This window comes from Chiloscyllium plagiosum, chromosome 4 (assembly GCF_004010195.1).
Source record: "Chiloscyllium plagiosum isolate BGI_BamShark_2017 chromosome 4, ASM401019v2, whole genome shotgun sequence".
In the NCBI taxonomy this organism is placed as follows: Eukaryota; Metazoa; Chordata; class Chondrichthyes; order Orectolobiformes; family Hemiscylliidae; genus Chiloscyllium; species Chiloscyllium plagiosum.
Window position 1 is genome coordinate 111,575,365 of NC_057713.1, and position 18,941 is coordinate 111,594,305.

Sequence of the window (18,941 nt, forward strand, 5' to 3'; positions counted from 1 at the left end):
ACCCCCACTCCGACCTATCACCCTCACCTTCATCTCCTTCCACCTGTCGCATTTCCCTCCCCCAAGTCCCTTCTCCCTACCTTTTATCTTAGCCTGCTTGGCACACTTTCCTCATTCCTGAAGAAGGGCTCATGCCTAAAACGTCGATTCTCCTGCTCCTTGGATGCTGCCTGACCTGCTGCGCTTTTCCAGCAACACATTTTCAGCACTTATACAATATACCCTTGTAACCTTCTCTGCTCAGAGAGCAAAAAGCCTGAAATTTTCATCTTTTTATGAAGAATTTCCATATCTTTGGAACTATTCTAATAAACTTCCTGTGTTTCTTAAACTTTGATTTGCAGTCAAAGCATATCCCAGCTGGAACATCACCAGTGATTCATAAGACTTACAGCATAATTTCATTCATTTTGTACTCTGTACCTGTATGTAAAGCTACATGTAAAGCTTTCTAAGTGCTACATTTTAAAAACGATGTCAACTTCTACTACGATCTTCAAAGATTTGCATAAACACAAATATCTCTGGCCCCCTCTTTCAAACGCTAAGTACAAAATGTGTTCATTCAGCTCTCTTGAAACAGGGTGGGATGGAGTTAGTCAGTCAATAATTTGAAAAATTGGTTATGGTTTGGGACTGGTGCGGGGAATGCTTCATACAAAATTAGACTTCCTGGTTTCATAATCAAATTTCTGACCATACTACTGGAAATCAAGCAGACAATAAGATTAGTACTAAGAAGGGTTAAGCATTCCTCCTATATTGTTAAAAGTATTCATTCAGTTTTGTTTCAAAATATAAGAATTGAGTAGTGTCAGTATATAGAACTTTAGTATTTGTTACAGAATGACATTCATTAGGAATTTCCAGCATTTTGTACTGCAAATATAAAAGGGGTTTGTGCTCTTCAGCATTCAAAGAGTTGGGTACCTGTGCAATAAAAACTAAATTCAATGAAAACGAGTGAGTGGTGGTGCAAGGATGCTATAAAGGACCTGGAGCACGAAAGCACACAATGTCGAGAATATCTAATCAGATAGTAAAGTTAGCAAATTGAAACAATAAAGAAAGAGAAAACAGTTCAATATGAAATAGGGGGAATGCCATCTGAAAATATCACAGCAGGAACAGAGGTTGCTTAGATAAATAACAGTAAGTCTAAACAAGGAAATATAAAAACAAAAAGAACTGCGGATGTTAGAAATCAGAAAACAAAACAGAAATTACTGAAGGAGGAGGTCCAAAATAAGCATCTGCAGAGAAAAAGTAGAGAAAAATATTTTGAGTTCAGTGACTCTTTTTCAGAACTGGAGAGTTCTAGAGACTGAAGGGTAACTGGACTAGATATGTCAACTCTGCTTTCTCTCCAAGGATGTTGCCAGACCTGCTGAGGTTTTCCAGCAATTTCTTTTTGTTGTCACATAAAAATAACCTCAGGTTAACCAGGAGAAATAGTCAAAGCAAAAGAGGGCTTTTTATTTTTTTAAAGTGAGTTTGAATGGCTAGAAGATGACTAGCACTTAAGTAGCATTTTTCACTACTTTGACAGCCAATGAAGTATTTTTGAAATGCAGTCACTTGCTGTTAATCAGGAAACATTACTTTGCACAGCAAACCCCCACAGCAGCAATGTGATAATAGTCACATTATCTGTTTTTTTGTGATTTGGACTGATGGATAAATAGTGGCCATGACACAGGGGATAACTCCTCTGCTGTTTTTATTTTGAAATATTGCCATGGCATCTTGTACATCCACTTAAGCAGGCAGATGGGATCTCAGTTTATTGTCTTATCTAAAAGACAGCACCCTCAATAGTGTAATATTCCCACGGTAATGCACTGGAGTATCAGCCTTGATGATTGTGCTTGAGCCCTAAGTGGGGCTTGAACTAAGAACTTTCAGATGCAATTTTGCTACCAAATGAAAACTGAAAGAACTGCAGATGCATTAAATCAGAGACAAAAACAGAAATTGTTGGAAAAAGCTCAGCAGATCTGGCAGCACTGCGGAGAGAAATCAGAATTAATGTTTCGGGTCGAGTGACTCTTCCTCAGTTCTGCTACCAAATCAGTCTGGCTGACAGAGAGAAGAGCTGAAAATGTGTTGCTGGAAAAGCGCAGCAGGTCAGGCCTGACCTGCTGCACTTTTCCAGCAACATATTTTCAGCTCTGATCTCCAGCATCTGCAGTCCTCACTTTCTCCTGACAGAGAGAAGACTAGTATTCAACAGATTGAGCTCCAAAAGAAAAGTCAACAAAACAATGGGACATGTAAAGGACAAAGAGCATCACTACAACAAATCAAAGAACTGCAGATGCCGGATATCATAAACAAAAGCAAAAATTGCCAAACAGCCAAGGAAGGTCTGGCAGCATGGTGGACAGAAAGCAGAGTTAATGCTTCAGGTCCGGAGATCCTTTATTACAACTGGTAGATGCCATCAGATCTGCTGAGTTTTTCCAGTTATTTCTCTTTTAGCATTATTATATATACTTTAAGTTTTTGATCTCTATAACTACAGATGAAGGCAATGACGAAATTCTAAGAAGCAGATAAAGGAGCATTGGATCGATTAAAATGTAGAAAGTAAATTGCATTAAACAGATCTAGTTTAAATTAATAATTATCCAGACCTAGAGAGGGACCCTTCAGAAAATAAACGGAATACAGCTGCAATAATAGAGGTAATTCAAAAAGTTTCTTGCAAGATTCGAAGTGTGCTTAAAGTCTTGGGATATCGTCATAACTCAATTAGGCTCACATCAGTGACGAAAAACTGCCAGAGATTCTAAACAGGAGGAGCATTAGAAACGTATTTGCCAATAGATTTAAGAGTAGATCAAGTTTCAAACATATAACCAAACTCTTCCAAAAATTGTTATGCCTATAGACAAGTGTTGCACTGGATGTAGGAAATTCGGAATTTCAGAACAAAATTTGGTAAAGGACTACGAAACATGTTGCAGAATTTAAGACCTAAAGTATTAAGGGCAAAGTAGCTGACATAAATGGAAACACAAATGAAAAGAAGAAAGCAGAAAATGGTAACAAGTCAATTTCACATTGGAGAGAGCAGGATATCTCAGAGATATGATAAGAAGATAACTAGAAATATGTACACTACAGCAAAGATGGCAGCTTAGGTAACCTAACCAATGTGATCAAACTTTTGAAAAAATTGCAAAGCAAAAGTGGTAAGAGATGAAGAATCAAACGAGGGACTTAAATTTGGATCAATGCTACAAGTGTAATGGAGGAGGTTAAAAGAAATGATTCCAGGAAAAATATTATTAGTTATTTCAGTTGTGTGGAATTTAAATACTGATGCATACCAGTTGGGTCAAAAGGCCCGCTTGTGCTCTAGATTAAAAACTTAATACATGATTTAAACTGATGCAATATTGATTGAAATTGCATCATGTCAAATCTTGCAGTACTGAATTCAATCAATTCCCTATTTTATGTCAATTTGCATATCAAGGTATAAACTATATCGAACAGTTCCAAGAAATAAATGCATGATAGCTAACTGACTAATTTAAACTGCAATCATTTTAAATAAAATAAACCAAGCCCTTCAAAAAAGGCCTGTATAAAGATATATTTTGAATTCTACTTGCATTTAGAAGATGCCAAAGTTGAAATTTTGTATAACTCATTGGCTTATCTTGCTCTATATTTACTATGTAGGGTGTTGTAGTTCAGCCATTAAGCATGCATTCCACAATAGCATGTTAAATACAGACTTGTCCTGATTTTAAAAAATGCAATATCTTTCTGAATCATAAAAATCCTGACAAAGCAACAACTAGGCTTAGTAAAAGTGCAGCTGAGGAGAGGATTGTCTTTGCAGAGTCAGATGAATCCATTAATGAAAGTTGCATCTGTGAGGTGGTAAGTGCTGACAGAGGTACATGGGCCATTAAAGTTGGACTACCAGATTGTATGAGAGAGTCTATCTTCTCAGCCTCTTTATTGCAAGCCTCAATCTAGAATAACAAAAGCGGTGGTTAATATTTAAGAATTTTCAAAGATAAACATTTAAAAATGTTCAGGATTACATTTTGTAACAGTTTGGATCATACAATCAATGACAAGAACAAAATCTAATTGTCAATACTAAGTTAACAAAGAAATTTCAAGAAATACTTTGTATTTACATATTGATTTTCTCAATCTCAGGCATCCCTCAGTTGCATCATCACGCAATGAAGTACTCCAGAAACACAGTCACTGTTGTAATACAACAAATGTGGTAGCTAACCTGAACAGTGAATGATCTCATAAATAACAATGAGACAATGCTGGGGACTGAGTCTAGCTAAATTACTCTTGAGGTAATACAGGCTTCTTAGGTTAAATGTCATCCTTCTGCATGTAATCAAAGAATCGCTAATTCACCTTCAACTACTGACGTTTAATAGTACACTCTGTAGTCTGCTGACTATACCTAAACTCAATCCAAATAGGCTTTGCCTAGCCAATTCTTCATTTCAATCCTTATATTCAAATTAATAATACTTTTCAACTATCTTTCTTCTTTCAGCAGTTTTACTGAAGCTTTTATACTTAGGAATATTAAATTGCTAATGCAAGTTTCAGCAGTCAGAAGGATGATGCCTGAACAAATTGCTTTGGGAGAAAATTTATTTGTTAAAGTGAAAGGGATGTCATAGCGTTAGCGAGGAATTAATGACATTCTGGAAAGCAGAAAAGATTGCTAAGATTGCTTTAAGACGTCCCAGGATTATAGAATAAAGATGTCCCATAGCACCTTGAGTTTGATCCTTTTAAGACATGAGAAGAATGTACTTCCCTGTTATGTCACATCAATTGAGTTCAGAACTAGCATATTTTGTGAGGATGAAAGATAAAGATGGCAAAATTCAGGAACCTTGGAAGACAAGAAACAAAGATGACAAAGTTTAACAAAAAAATGGAAGCATATATATATGGTTTAGAAAACGGAGGCCCTTGAGAAGTATAGAGGAAGCAGGAAAAAGACTCATACAAGAAATTAGGAGGGCTGGACTGACCCTAATAAGTCCTTAACAAGTAGGATGAAGGAGAATCCCGAGGCATTTTGTATGTATATTAGGAACAAGATGCTAACTAGGGAAAGGGCAGGTTCACTCAAGGACAAAAGACAGAATTTATGCATGGAGCCAGAGGAGGTTGGTGAGATCCTTAATAAATACTTCCCATCGGTATTCACCGAGGAGAAGGGTGTGGGTGATGGTAAGATCAGGGAAGGGAATGTCAATATTCTCAGGTATGTCAATATTAGGGAGGGGTAGATAAGTAACCAGGCCCTGACGGAATCTATCACAGCTACTGAAGGAGACAAGGGAGAAAAGTGCTAGGGCCTTGACAGTGATCTTTGTATCCTCTTTAATCATAGGCGATGTCCCAGACGACTGGAGAATAGCCAACGCTGTTCCTTTTGTTTAAGGCAACAGGAATAATCCAGGAAATTATAGGCCAACGAGCCTTACAATCTGTTGGAGAAGATTCTTAGGGACAGGATTTACTAGTATTTGGGGAAGAATGTACTTATCAGGAATAGTCAGCATGATTTTATGAGGGGAAGGTCATGTCTCACAAGCTTGACTGAATATTTTTTGAGGAAGTGACAAAGATTATTGATGAAAGGAGAGCAATGGATATTATTGATACAGACTTCACTAAAGCATTTGACAAGGTGCTGATGATAAACTAGTCCAGAAGATTAAATTGCCTGGGATTCATGGTGAGGTGGCAAGTTGAATACAAAGCTGGCTTGATCATAGAATATAGAAGGTAGATGTAAAGGGTGCTTTTCTGACTAAAGGCCTGTGACCAGTGGTGTTCTGCAAGGATTAGCATTGGAACCTCTGTTATTTGTAATATATATAATGATTTGGATGAGAAAGTAAGTAGTCTGACTAGTAAGTTTGCAGACAGCACGAAAATGCATGGAGTTGTGGACAGTGAGGGAGGTTATCAAAGGGGACAGCAGGATATATATCAGTTGGAAAGTTGAGTGGGGAAACAGCAGATGGAGTTTAATACAGCCACGTGTGGAAGAGATGCATCTTGGGTGGACAAATGCAAGAAAATATCCAGTAAATGGCAGGATCCTTAGGAACACTGATATACAGAGCGATCTTAGGGTCCAAGTCCGTAGCTCCCTCAAAGTGGCAACACAAGTGGTTAAGTGCATGCTTGCCTTCATTGGTCAGGGCATTGAGTATAAAAGTTGGCAAGTCACGTTGCAGTTGTATAAAACTTTAGTCAGACCACATTTGGAGTATAATATTTTGTTCTGGTCACCACATTACAGGAAGGATGTAGAGACTTTGGAGAGTGTGCAAAAGACATTTACCCAGGAGTTACATGGATTGGAGTGTATTAACTATGAAGAGAGGTTGGACAAAATTGAATTTGTTTTCGCCTAAAACATCAGAAGCTGAGCAGCAACTTGAAAGAACTATATAAAATTATGAGAGGCATACATACTCTGGTGCGGCCGCATCTGGAATATTGTGTGCAGTTTTGGTCGCCATACTATAGGAAGGATGTGGAGGCACTGGAACGGGTGCAGAGGAGGTTTACCAGGATGTTGCCTGGTATGGAAGGAAGATCGTATGAGGAAAGACTGAGACACTTGGGGCTGTTTTCATTAGAGAAAAGAAGGTTTAGGGGTGACTTGATTGAGGTGTACAAGATGGTTAGGGGGTTAGATAGGGTTGACAGTGTGAACCTTTTCCCGCGTATGGAGTCGGGTATTACAAGGGGGCATAGCTTTAAATTAAGGGGGGGTAGATATAGGACTGAAGTTAGGGGTAGGTTCTTCACTCAGCGAGTCGTAAGTTCATGGAATGCCCTGCCAGCAGCAGTGGTGGACTCTCCCTCTTTATGGGCATTTAAGCGGGCATTGGATAGGTATATGGAGGATAGTGGGTTAGTATAGGTTAGGTGGGCTTGGATCGGCGCAACATCGAGGGCCAAAGGGCCTGTACTGCGCTGTATTCTTCTATGTTCTATGTTCTATATGGTGAACAATTGGAGTCTTTCTCCCAGGGTGGAAAGGTCAAATACTGGGAGGGGTAGGATTAAGGTGAAAGGGAGAAAATTTAAGGACATGTGCAAGGAAATTTGTTGTTTTTCTTTAAAGAGGGTGGTCAATGCCTGGAATGCGCTGCCAGAGGAGGTAGTCAAAATCAGCAGGTTATAGTCCAACAGATTGAAGATTGGCTGTCTGACAGAAGGCAGAGAGTTGGGATAAAAGGTGCTTTTTCGGAATGGCAGCTAGTGACAAGGGGTGTCCCGCAGGGTTCAGTGTTGGGGCCGAAGCTGTTCACTTTATATATTAATGATCTGGACGAAGAGACTGTGGGAATTCTAGCAAAGTTTGCTGATGATATGAAGTGAGGTGGACAGGCAGGTAGTACGAGGTGGGGAGGCTGCAGAAAGATTTAGGCAAAAGTGAGGACTGCAGATGCTGGAAATCAGAGTTCAGATCAGAGTGGTGCTGTACTTTTCTAGTACCACTCTGACCTAAAAACTGCAGAAAGATTTAGACAGTTTAGGAGAGTGGTCTAGGAAATGGCTGATGAAATTCAAAGTGAGCCAATGCGAGGTCTTGCACTCTGGAAAAAAGAATATAGGCATGGACTAAATGGTAAGAAAATTCATAAAGCTAAAGTACAAAGGGATCTAATACAGGATTCTCTAAAGGTTGACTTGCAGGTTGAGTTTGTGGTTAAGAAAGCAAATGTAATGTTGTCATTTATCTCAAGAAGGTTGGAATGTAAAAGCAGTGATGTGCTACTGAGACTTTATAAAGCTCTGGTTAGGCCCCATTTGGAATACTGTATCCAGTTTTGGGTCCCTCACCTCAGGAAGGAAATACTGGTACTATAGCGTGTCCAGCGGAGATTCACACGGATGATCCCTGGAATGGTACACCTAACATAGGATGAACGGTTGAGGATCCTGGGATTGTAATCAGTAGAGTTTAGAAGATGGAAGGGAGAGCTAATAGAAACTTACAAGATATTTCATGGCTTAGAAAGGGTGGATGGTGGAAAATTATTTCCAAAAGGTAGGAATACTAGGGACCCGTGGGCACACCCTTAGAATTATAGGGGGTCAATTCAGAAAGGAAACGAGGAGACATTTCTTCAGTCAGAGTGTGGTGGGCCTCTGGTATTCATTGTCATGGAGCGCAGTGGAGACCGGGACATTAAAGGTCTTCAAGGCAGAGACTGATAAATTCTTAATCTCGCAAGAATTAAGGGCTATGGGGAGAGTGTGGGTAAGTGGAGATGAAATGCCCATCAGCCAAGATTGAATGGCGGAGAGGACTTGATGGGCCGAATGGACTTACTTCCACTCCTATATCTTATGGTCTTAACAGGTTTATTTGAAATCACAAACTTTCAGAACACTGCTCCTTTGACAGATCAAATCGAGGAAAGCATTTCCTTCCACTTCATCTGAGGAAGGAGCAGTGCTCCAAAAGCTTGTGATTTCAAATAAACCTGTTGGACTAGAACATGGTGTCATGTGACTTCTGACTTTGTACACTCAATTCCAACACCAGCAAATCCACATCAGGAGAGATGGTGGAAGCAGGTACATCAAAGTTTAAGAGGCATTCAAACAGACAAATGAATAGATAGGCAATAGAGGGTCACAGTCCACATGCAGGCAGATGAGATTAGTTTAAAATGGCATCGTGGCCAGTACAGATATGGTAGGGTGAAAGGTGTGTTCCTGTGTTGTACTGTTCTATGTGTACTTATATTGCACTATAAGACTGTGGCTTTCAAACTCTTTTGGTTTAAGCAACTTTTTCAAATTGGTTAGTGACTATAAACTCCCATCTAAGTTATAATAATCATAATACCTTTTAAACCTACAACTCTGCTGCACAAGAGGACAAGGACACCAGGTGCATGGGAACTCTCCACCACATTCTCAAGATCAGTTTTAGAATGGGCAGCAAATGTTGTTTTGTCAACACTAATAGGCAAGATCTAACTTAGTGGCAAAACAGGCTAAAAATACTGAATCATCCTCTCTTGATCCCATGTTTGGAGGCAGGACACCTCAAAGAGGGCACTTTCAGGTGTAACACATTTAAAAAATTGAGGCACAAATCATGCCCACTAAATGGAAGACTTTGAATCACACAGATAAATTATTAAACAAAACTGATTTTCCATAGAACATTTACTGTATATATACACTCTTCCCCATTGCATAAAATATATTAACCACAAAGTAAAAAGTGTACATTATATTTATATACATACCTGTAATGTTGTTGGATCTTGATCGACTGGAATGATGAGGATCACGAGGTCAGATTCTATACTTAGGTAGCCAAAAACATCACACTGAGGTACTGAAACGTGGAAACGCAAAATATAAATGATGTCGTGTACAGACACTGGTCTTCCCCCATTTAACTGTAAGGAAAAAAAAGGCTCGATATGAAAAAGTGCATAATCCAGTATTCTTGTGGTAAATAACTATTTAAAACAATCATAATTCAAGCTTTTAAATTTTTAACTGTGATTGTGATAAAGATCAGCCTTTAACCAACTGAATGGTGGACTTGCCTTGAGTAGCTGAAAAGCACATTTCTATTTTACCATGAAGAGGAGAATTTTGTTTCATCAATATCATGACATTCGTATAAGCAAAGAACATTTCAGATCTGCGCACTACTCCAAAGGAATTATTTATGTGAAGAGTTTACTTTCTTTCAACTTTCCTTCAATCAAAAAAAACCACAACCAAGATCATGTCATTAATTAGTACCTTCATTGGAATCTTTTTATTTTGTCAGAGTGAGTGAGTCTGTGTAATTTACCAACTCAAAAGAACTGAGCCTCAAGTTAGGAGCAGGGCATAAATGTCCACTCTAGCAAAGTTAATGTTATCTTTAATAAACTCTGATTATATAATGTTTATAATCAAATCTATAATACATCTCCCATTGAGTTCTGCACAATGTTTTGGTTTCATTCATGTGAATGGCTGGAAGAAATCCCTTCACTCAAATGCATGGTAGTCAATTGGCCAATCCCCAGGCAGAGTTAGGAGATAATCTGTTATCGAAAATAATGATTTGTTAAATAAAGGGGATGGAAATCCACTAAGAAATACAGGCAGTGGGTGAGAATCCACTTACAGGACTGACCTGGGTCATTGATCCTGAGAGACTGCATAATATAGATGCAAAATTGTTACCATAGTCCAGGAGGCTGAAGCAGCAGAGCAGTCTTTCAGGTGGAAATGACATTGAACAGATCAAAGGGAAATGGAAAAGGTATGATTCAGCACAATGCAACAAAGCATCAGAGATAGTCATGCAACTTTGGCAACTTAAGGGCATTCTATAAATTTTGGAGGCATTCTGCAAAATTCTAAACAAAAATCTTGCATTTTAGTTGTAAACATCTCAATTATATCAAATCCCTATTGGTGGTCTTTTTCATCTGTTGGTATGTCAAATTTAGTCAGTTTCAATTTAATGAATCACAAGCCTTTCTTAAAATTAACACCTTAGAAAGTGTCTTGTACAACCCTCAAAATTACAAAACAGGTTCTGTTATTATTTAAATATTAGTAACACAAAATGAGTTATAATATTTTATTAGAGACATGTTCTTGACCAAGCTAATTAATTTCTGGAATGTTTACTGACACCTTGGAAAAGGCTTCCTGTGACTGAATTCATTCGTTACTAATAGTTATTTTAGTTACTTAGATTTAGATTAGATTACTTAGATTACTTACAGTGTGGAAACAGGCCCTTCGGCCCAACAAGTCCACACCGACCCGCCGAAGCGCACCCACCCAGACCCATTCCCCTACATTTACCCTTGCACCTAACACTACGGACAATTTAGCATGGCCAATTCACCTAACCTGCACATTTTTGGACTGTGGGAGGAAACTGGAGCACCCGGAGGAAACCCAAGCAGACACGGGGAGAATGTGCAAACTCCACACAGTTACCTGAGGCATTAGTTATTAATGGATTTCCGTGGTAATATCGATGGTTGCAGGTCCTGATGACAGATCATAACCTAAATGTTAACTGTGTTTCTGTCTCCACAGATGCTGCCTGATCTGATGGGGACATTCCTACTAGTTTGCTTTTGCAGTAGTTAAGGCTATGCTTTGCCAACCCAGATTAAAACATTTCAAGGTTTCAGAAAAGATTCTTTGCTAAGTTCGAAGTACAAGAGAAGTTGAACAGAACTTTTAAAGCAGATCTCGAAAAGCCAAGAATGTGTTAACAGTAAAAATTTAATATTTCAAAGAGGTTAAATTGTTTGAAAAACCGAAGTTAAAACTGTGCAGAACTGTTAGTTAATAACTGAAGTCTCCAAGTGCAAAGAAAGAAGTATAGTTTAAAGGTATAAAGAAGTAATGTGTGAGTAAGATAACTTTAGATATGGTAAAAAGAGAGAGAGAAGGAGATCTTGGATGTCATACATTATCAAAAGTACACATCAAAATGTTTTAAACACAACAATTGACTAACATTTCAAACAAGTTCAAAAATAATCATCGGCTAACGTCTTCAGGGTTCTTAATCTTTTAGGTACTTCAATTCCATGGATACCCTCACATGCCAAAGGGTGAAGAAATACTGACTTGAACAAGAAAAATTGCAGTACTAGCACTTTTGAAAGCATGTTGCAACATCTCAGATTCACACTCATTAGACATACAATCTTATTATTCAGCCTTTTTACCAATCAGGTCAAACATTAATCTCTGTTCATTCCAGTGAGTTGTTCATACAATATTTATGGATAAAAATTCTGCTTCTGCTCCCACAAGGCTTATTAAGGTAAGTTATGTACATTTCATATTTGAAAACATTGGGGAAATTCTGATATGATTAACTTGCAAGTACACATTCATTAATCTGCAAAATTTCTATCTTACTTACCACACTTGATCTCATTAACTCATATGGACATCCACCCACATTACATTAAACAGACTACAATAAATTTATTGACTTTTCTCCATGTTACTAGTTGGTCTTATTCTATATATAATTATCTGTATATAAAATAGCATATTGTTTTACATCAACAACACAAAGAAACTCGAGTATAGCCAATATAAATCCAGTTTAAATTTTGGATATATCCACAAATGTAAAATTTGACATGAGAAAACTATCTAGAGATACTAAGACTTGACTCTGCTTCTGTTGAAGCTTGGACAAAGGTTCTCTAGAACTGGATGAATAATTGTAGAGTTTCCTTGACAAAGAAATATTTAGAAACAACCGTGACAGAGACTAACTACTTTAGTCAATTATACTCTAAAGTAAACTGAAGCTATTTCTTTTAATTCTATATTTACAAATACCTTTGCAAGGCTGTCCAACTGATCTTTGCTCCATAATACACGTAGCATTCCAGCACACAGTGGGCAACAGGCTCCTGGAAGGCAGCAACAATTTGACAATTCTAACTTTTTTTAAAAGCAGCATATTTAGTATAATGTTCAATCTTTTACTGTAAAATAGTTGCTGAAGTGCTTTTTGGTGTGAGCCAATATGAGAAACTTGGCCAGATCAGCAGTCAAATGAAAAGGATTATCAGGACAAAACACAGGTAAATCTGGCAAGAGCAGCAAATGTCTCTAATAAATCATACTTAATTGCCCATCAACTTATTTAAATGGGTATCAAATAGACCATGCTCAGTTGAAGGTATACAATCCTTCATGCAAAGTTTTTCTTCTACTCTCTCCATCTAAACCATCAAGTGCCATAAATGGGAATACATCCAGTTGAAGCATCCACATATATAGGAGTTTGAGATGAAGGTCAACATATGGCAGAATTTAAAAAGAAACAGCTAATTAATTTCCAGTCCTACAGAAGACAAGGTTAGACTTTTTCTTTACCGGGTGGAGTAACAGGCTTGCATCCATTTTTGGGGAGCGGTGAACATGTGACAGATGAGCACTCCGGGTGAGAAGTGTTACTGGGAAGAATGCCTACAGCTTGGCAACGTCCAATATAGTCCACTGCCACACGATCGGAGTAGGCAGCACATAGATTATCATAGGTCTCACCATTATGACCACAGACTGACTGCTGCCTACATATATCCTTTAAAAGGAAAGACAAAACCAAAAATAAAGCTTTCAATAAAAATGAATTATTCCATGTGAAATACTGTATTTTATGACTAAGGTTATTCAGAAAATGAACATTACTCACATGAAGTCTAAACCATAAAACAATCACTTTGAAAATACTGGACCAATTTATTGTATTAAAACCACATTAAACATGGATGCAAACGTTTTTATTAACTGGTTAACACTAGATATTAAAACAGGTTATAGCAAGTCTATGACAGTTTGAGTAGTCAGTTAAGTTCAGCTCTAAACAGGGAGTTATTTTTAAATCCCAGTATTTCAGTTGGCTTAGTCACCTTACTGCTATCTCACAACCATAATACAAAATAATTTAGATTATAATTTGGACTGGGGAGGGGGCATAGCCTGTAATAAAAGGGGCTTCCAACCTATACTGGACATCTGGCAACCGAATGACAGAGCAAGAAACCATCTTCTTATCTAATTAAAAACACAGAATCTCTACAGTGTGGAAGCAGGCCATTTAACCCAACATGTCCACATTGCCTCACCCCCATAGAGCATTCCACCCAGATCCACTGCCCTACCCTATTTCTGTGACCCTGTATTCCCCATGGTTAACCGACCTAACCTGAACATCTCTACACACTAAGGGCAATTTAGCATGGCCAATAAACTGCACATCTTTGGACTGTGGGAGGAAATCAGAATACCTGGAAGAAACCCATGCAGACATGGGAGAATGTGCAAATTCCACTCAGACAGTTGCCCAAAGGTTGAATCGAACCTGGGTGCCTGGTGCTGTGAGGCAGCAGTGCTAACCACTGAGCGACCATGCCTGCTGCATTTAGATTGAAGGATTATGAAATGAGTTATGCAATATTTTGGAAAAGAAAGTGAAAATTACAGTGGGTGAATCAAATTTAAAATCAGAAACAGAAGAAGTAACGAGGGAAAAGTAAATTGGATTGAAAGAGAGAGCAGAAAATGAGACAGATTGTAACAGTTGATTTTCAGCGCCAGACAATTTACATCGTAACTACATTTAGTAAGTCATTAAAAGGTATTTAGACCTGAAATGACTTGATTTAACTTTCTTGAGCAAGGTTACCTCATACCTACCATGCAAATATACCTTTCAATTCACTTAAATGGAGAGTCATACGTAACAGCATAGTAGTGGATCCCTGACAGCATCATTGTGATTTCTACATTTAATCTCCCATCTACCTATACTTTGGTAGGTGCACTTCAATAGTAGTGAGCACTAGTAGCCTCGTTGATACTTTGACAGCAATTTTTCCACCATTATTTTAAATGAGCAAGTGACTTAAAAGGTAGATTTGAACAAAGCAGCACCCAAATATAATTGACAAAATATAAAGCAATAAAGTACATACATCATGACAATACTGTAATCATTCAAACTTTAATTGTAATTAAATCAAATACTGTATAGAACAGGTTCATAGAATGTGCACTACATAGTTTTCTTTATCATTGTGTTGAGGAACCAAGTAGGTAACAGGTTATTTTTGATCTGCTATTGTCCGAAAGGAGTCAAATAATGACCCTTAAAGTGGTGTCTGAGAAAGAATGATACAATAATGATAGCATTTTGTAGTGATTTAGTTAAAACTAGGAACATAAATTGAAGGAAGTAAGTTATGTAGTTATGATGACTGAATTGATGAAGGTAAATAGGGAAACTGCATTAAAAGGTATGACCATAGAAATAATAGATTGCAATAAATAAATGTTTCTTTAAGATATAACAAGCCCAACATATAACATGTTTAATAATGGCTAACAAGATGAACTAAAAGTAGCAATAGATCAAAGGAAGAGGTTTAATGTTCTTAAAAAGAATGCTATGAGTGAGCATTAAGCAGATGTCAGCAAAGGGTCAAGAGACTGCTGAGGAAAGAGAAAAGAATAGGAGAATAGATTAGCAAGAGACATAAAAATAAAAATTATAAAACAGTTTTACAGGCATGAGAGATCATTTAAAACTAGGTGTGAACCAATTAGAAACAGGAGATTTATACCAGGGGATAAGGAAACAAATACTACATCTGCCTTCACACAAAAGGGAATAAAGTATTCTGGAATAATGGGGAACCAAGGTCTAGCAATATGGAGGAACTTAAATTGACATATATGAATACCAGAGGAATAATAAAGACTGAATTGTGACCCGATGATCTGCATCCGAAGGTTTTAAAAGAGATACCTGCAGAGATGTTGGATGCACTTTTGATCCTTTAGAATTCCCTAAGTTCTAGAACAGTTACTAAGAATTGGTAACATAGCACAGCTCTATAAGAAACAAGGGAGAGAGAGGAAACAAATAACATACCAGTAATAAGTTTGATATTTTTATATCTGTAATGCAGATATGATAACAGAGCATTTAGAAAATCTTAATATGATTAAACATGGTCAACATGGATTTATGAAAGGGAACTGGTGTTTGATAAATGTGCAGTTTTTTTGAAGACATTGTAATGACTGGATATAGTACATTTGGTTTGCAAAAAAGGTACCACACAAATGGTTAGTATAGATAATTCAGATTCATGGGATTGAACAATAGTTAATAATCAGAAAAAGGAGTAGTAAAAGGACGTTTTCAGGTTGGCTGATTGTAACCAGAGTATCATAAGGATCAGCATTTGAACATCAGCTATTTACAATCAATGACTTTGATGAGGGTACTGAGCAACAACATTTGTCAATACAAATTAACAAGTACCTTTAGGTTGCAAAGCGATTTACACAGATTGGGCACTCTGAATATAGATGTAAGGTCATAGAATCACGTAACATGAAAAGAGACCCTTCGATCCAACTAGTCCTCACCAAACATGTTCCCAAATTAAACTAGCCCCACTTGTCTGTGCTCAGCCCATATCCTTCTAAACCTGTCCTATTCACGTACCTATCCAAATGTCTTTTAAATGTTTGAGCTGTATCTATATCACCATTTCCTCTGGCAGTTCTTACCACAATCGAACTACTGGGTGTAAAGAAGTTGCCCCTCAGGTGCTTTTTTAAAACTTTCTCCTCTCACCTTAAAAATATGTCTCCTAGTTTTGAACACTCGCACCGTAGGAAAAATATACTTGCTATTAACCTCATCTATAGAACATAGAATATTACAGTGCAGTACAGTCCCTTCGGCTTTCGATGTTGCGCCGCCCTGTCATACTAATCTGAAGCCCATCCCATCTACACTATTCCATGTAAGTCCATATGCCTGTCCAATGACGACTTAAATGCACTTAAACTTGGCGAATCTACTACCATTGCAGGCAAAGCATTCCATACTCTTACTACTCTGAGTAAAGAAACTACCTCTGACATCTGTCTTATACCTATCTCTCCTCACTTTATAGTTGTGTCCCCTTGTGTTTGCCACCCCCATACTTGGAAAAAGGCTCTCCCTGTCCACCCTATCTTACTCTCTGACTATCTTGTATGTCACCTCTCAACCTTCTTCTCTCTAACGAGAACAGCCTCAAGGCCCTCAGCTTTTCCTCGTAAGACATTCATTCCATACCAGGCAACATCCTAGTAAATCTCCTCTGCACCCTTTCCAAAGCTTCCACATCCTTCTTATAATGCGGTGACCAGAACTGTACACAATACTCCAAGCGTGGCCATACCAGAGCTTTGTACAGCTGCAGCATAACCTCCTGGTTCCAGAACTCAGTCCCTCTATTAATAAAGGCCAAGACATTGTATGCCTTCTTAACAACCCTGTTAATCTGGGTGGCAACTTTCAGGGATTTGTGTACATGGACACCGTATCTCTCTGCTCATCTGCACTCCCAAGAATCTTACGATTAGCCCAGTACTTTGCATTCCGATTACTCCGTCCAAGTGTATCACCTCACACTTGTCCTCATTAAACTCCATCTGTCACCTCTCAGCCCAGCTCTGCATCCTATCTATGTCTCTCTGCAACCTACTACATCCTTCGTCACTATCCACAACTCCATCGACCTTAGTGTCGTCCGCAAATTTACTAACCCACCCTTCTAAGCCCTCATCCAGGTAGTTTATAAAAATGACGAACAGCAGTGGACCCAACACCGACCCTTGCGGTATGCCACTAGTAACTGGACACCAAGATGAACTTGTTCCATCAACTACAACCCTCTGTTTTCTTTGAGCAAGCCAATTACTGATCCAAACTGCGATATCTCCCACAATCCCATTCCTCCACATTTTGTACAATAGCCTACTATTGGGAACCTTATCGAATGCCTTGCTGAAATCCATATACACCACATCAACTGGTTTACTCTCATCTACCCGTTTGGTCAAAAAACTCAATAAGATTCGTTAGGCACGACCTACCCTTCACAAAACCGTGCTGACTGTCCCTGGTCAGATTATTCTTTTCTAGATGGTTATAAATCCTATCTCTTATAACCTTTTCCAACTGGTCTGTAATTACCAGGGTTGTCTCTACTACCCTTTTTGAACAAGGGAACCACATTTGCTATCCTCCAGTCCTCAGGCACTATTCCTGTAGACAATGATGATTTGAATATCAATGCCAAAGGCTTGCTTCCCAGAGGATCCTAGGATAGACCCCATCTGGCCCAGGGGACTTGTCTATTTTCACACACTGCAGTATTTCTAATACCTCTTCCTTGTGAGCCTCAATCTCTTCTCGTCTAGATGCAAGTATCTCTATATCTTCCTCGCCAACATTTTCATTTTCTAGAGTGAACACTGTCGAAAAATATTTATTTAGTGCTTCCCGTATCTCCTCTGACTCCACACACAACTTCCCACTATTATCCTTGATTGGCCCTAATTTAACTCTCGTCATTCTTTTATTCCTGACATACCTATGGAAAGCCTTTGGGTTAACCCTGATCCTATCCGCCAACAACTTCTCATGTCTCCTCCTGGCTCTTCTGAGTTCTCTTTTTAGGTCTTTCCTGACTTCCTTGTAACCCTCAAGCACCTTAACTAAGTTTTCACATTTTGTCCTAACATAAGCCTTCTTCTTCTTCTTCTTGACCAGGGATTCCACTTCCTTAGTAAACCACGGCTCACGCATTTTATATCTTCTTCTCTGCCTGACAGGTACATACTTATCTAGGACACACAGGAGCTTTCCCTTGACTAAGCTCCACACTTTTAATGTACTCATCCCTTGCAGTTTCCTTCCCCATTCTACGCTTCCTAAATCTTTTCTAATTGCATCGTAATTTCCCTTCCCCCAGCTGTAACTCTTGCTCGGTGGAGTAAACCTATCCCTTTCCATCACTAAAGTAAACCTGACAGAATTGTGATCGCTGTCTCCAAAGTGCTCACCTACTTCCAAGTCTAACACCTGGCCAGGCTCGTTACCCAGTACTAAATCTAAAGTGGCTTTGCCCCTTCTAGGCCTGTCTACATATTACATCTGTAATATTGTCTGCACCGCATCTGCTCCCAGGAGGACCAGTTCCAATACCGTACAACCCAGATGGCCTCCTTCTTCAAAGACCGCAATTCCCCCCCAGCTGTGATCGACGATGCTCTCCACCGCATCTCCTCCACTTCCCGCTCCTCCACCCTTGAGCCCCGCCCCTCCAATCGCCTCACCTACCACCCCACCAACCTCCATATACATCGTATCATCCGTCGTCATTTCCATCACCTGCAAATGGACCCCACCACCAGGGATATATTTCCCTCCCCTCCCCTATCAGCGTTCCAAAAAGACCACTCCCTCCGTGACTCCCTCGTCAGGTCCACACCCCCCACCAACCCAACCTCCACTCCCGGCACCTTCC

General features: G+C 38.8%; 1 protein-coding gene across 2 annotated transcripts in view; it reads right to left on the bottom strand.

Moving 5' to 3' along the window:
* Nucleotides 1–2,136: 2,136 nt before the first annotated feature.
* Nucleotides 2,137–18,941, bottom strand: part of reck (reversion-inducing-cysteine-rich protein with kazal motifs) — a 185,724-nt gene continuing 168,919 nt past the window's right edge. For both annotated transcript variants that reach the window (XM_043688961.1, XM_043688962.1), the window contains 4 exons: nucleotides 12,940–13,147; nucleotides 12,397–12,470; nucleotides 9,306–9,461; nucleotides 2,137–3,992 (listed from right to left, as the gene is read on the bottom strand). In XM_043688961.1, coding sequence (XP_043544896.1) covers nucleotides 3,786–3,992; nucleotides 9,306–9,461; nucleotides 12,397–12,470; nucleotides 12,940–13,147 — 645 coding nt within the window. In that variant the 3' untranslated portion in view covers nucleotides 2,137–3,785. The remainder of the gene's footprint in view (nucleotides 3,993–9,305; nucleotides 9,462–12,396; nucleotides 12,471–12,939; nucleotides 13,148–18,941) is intronic.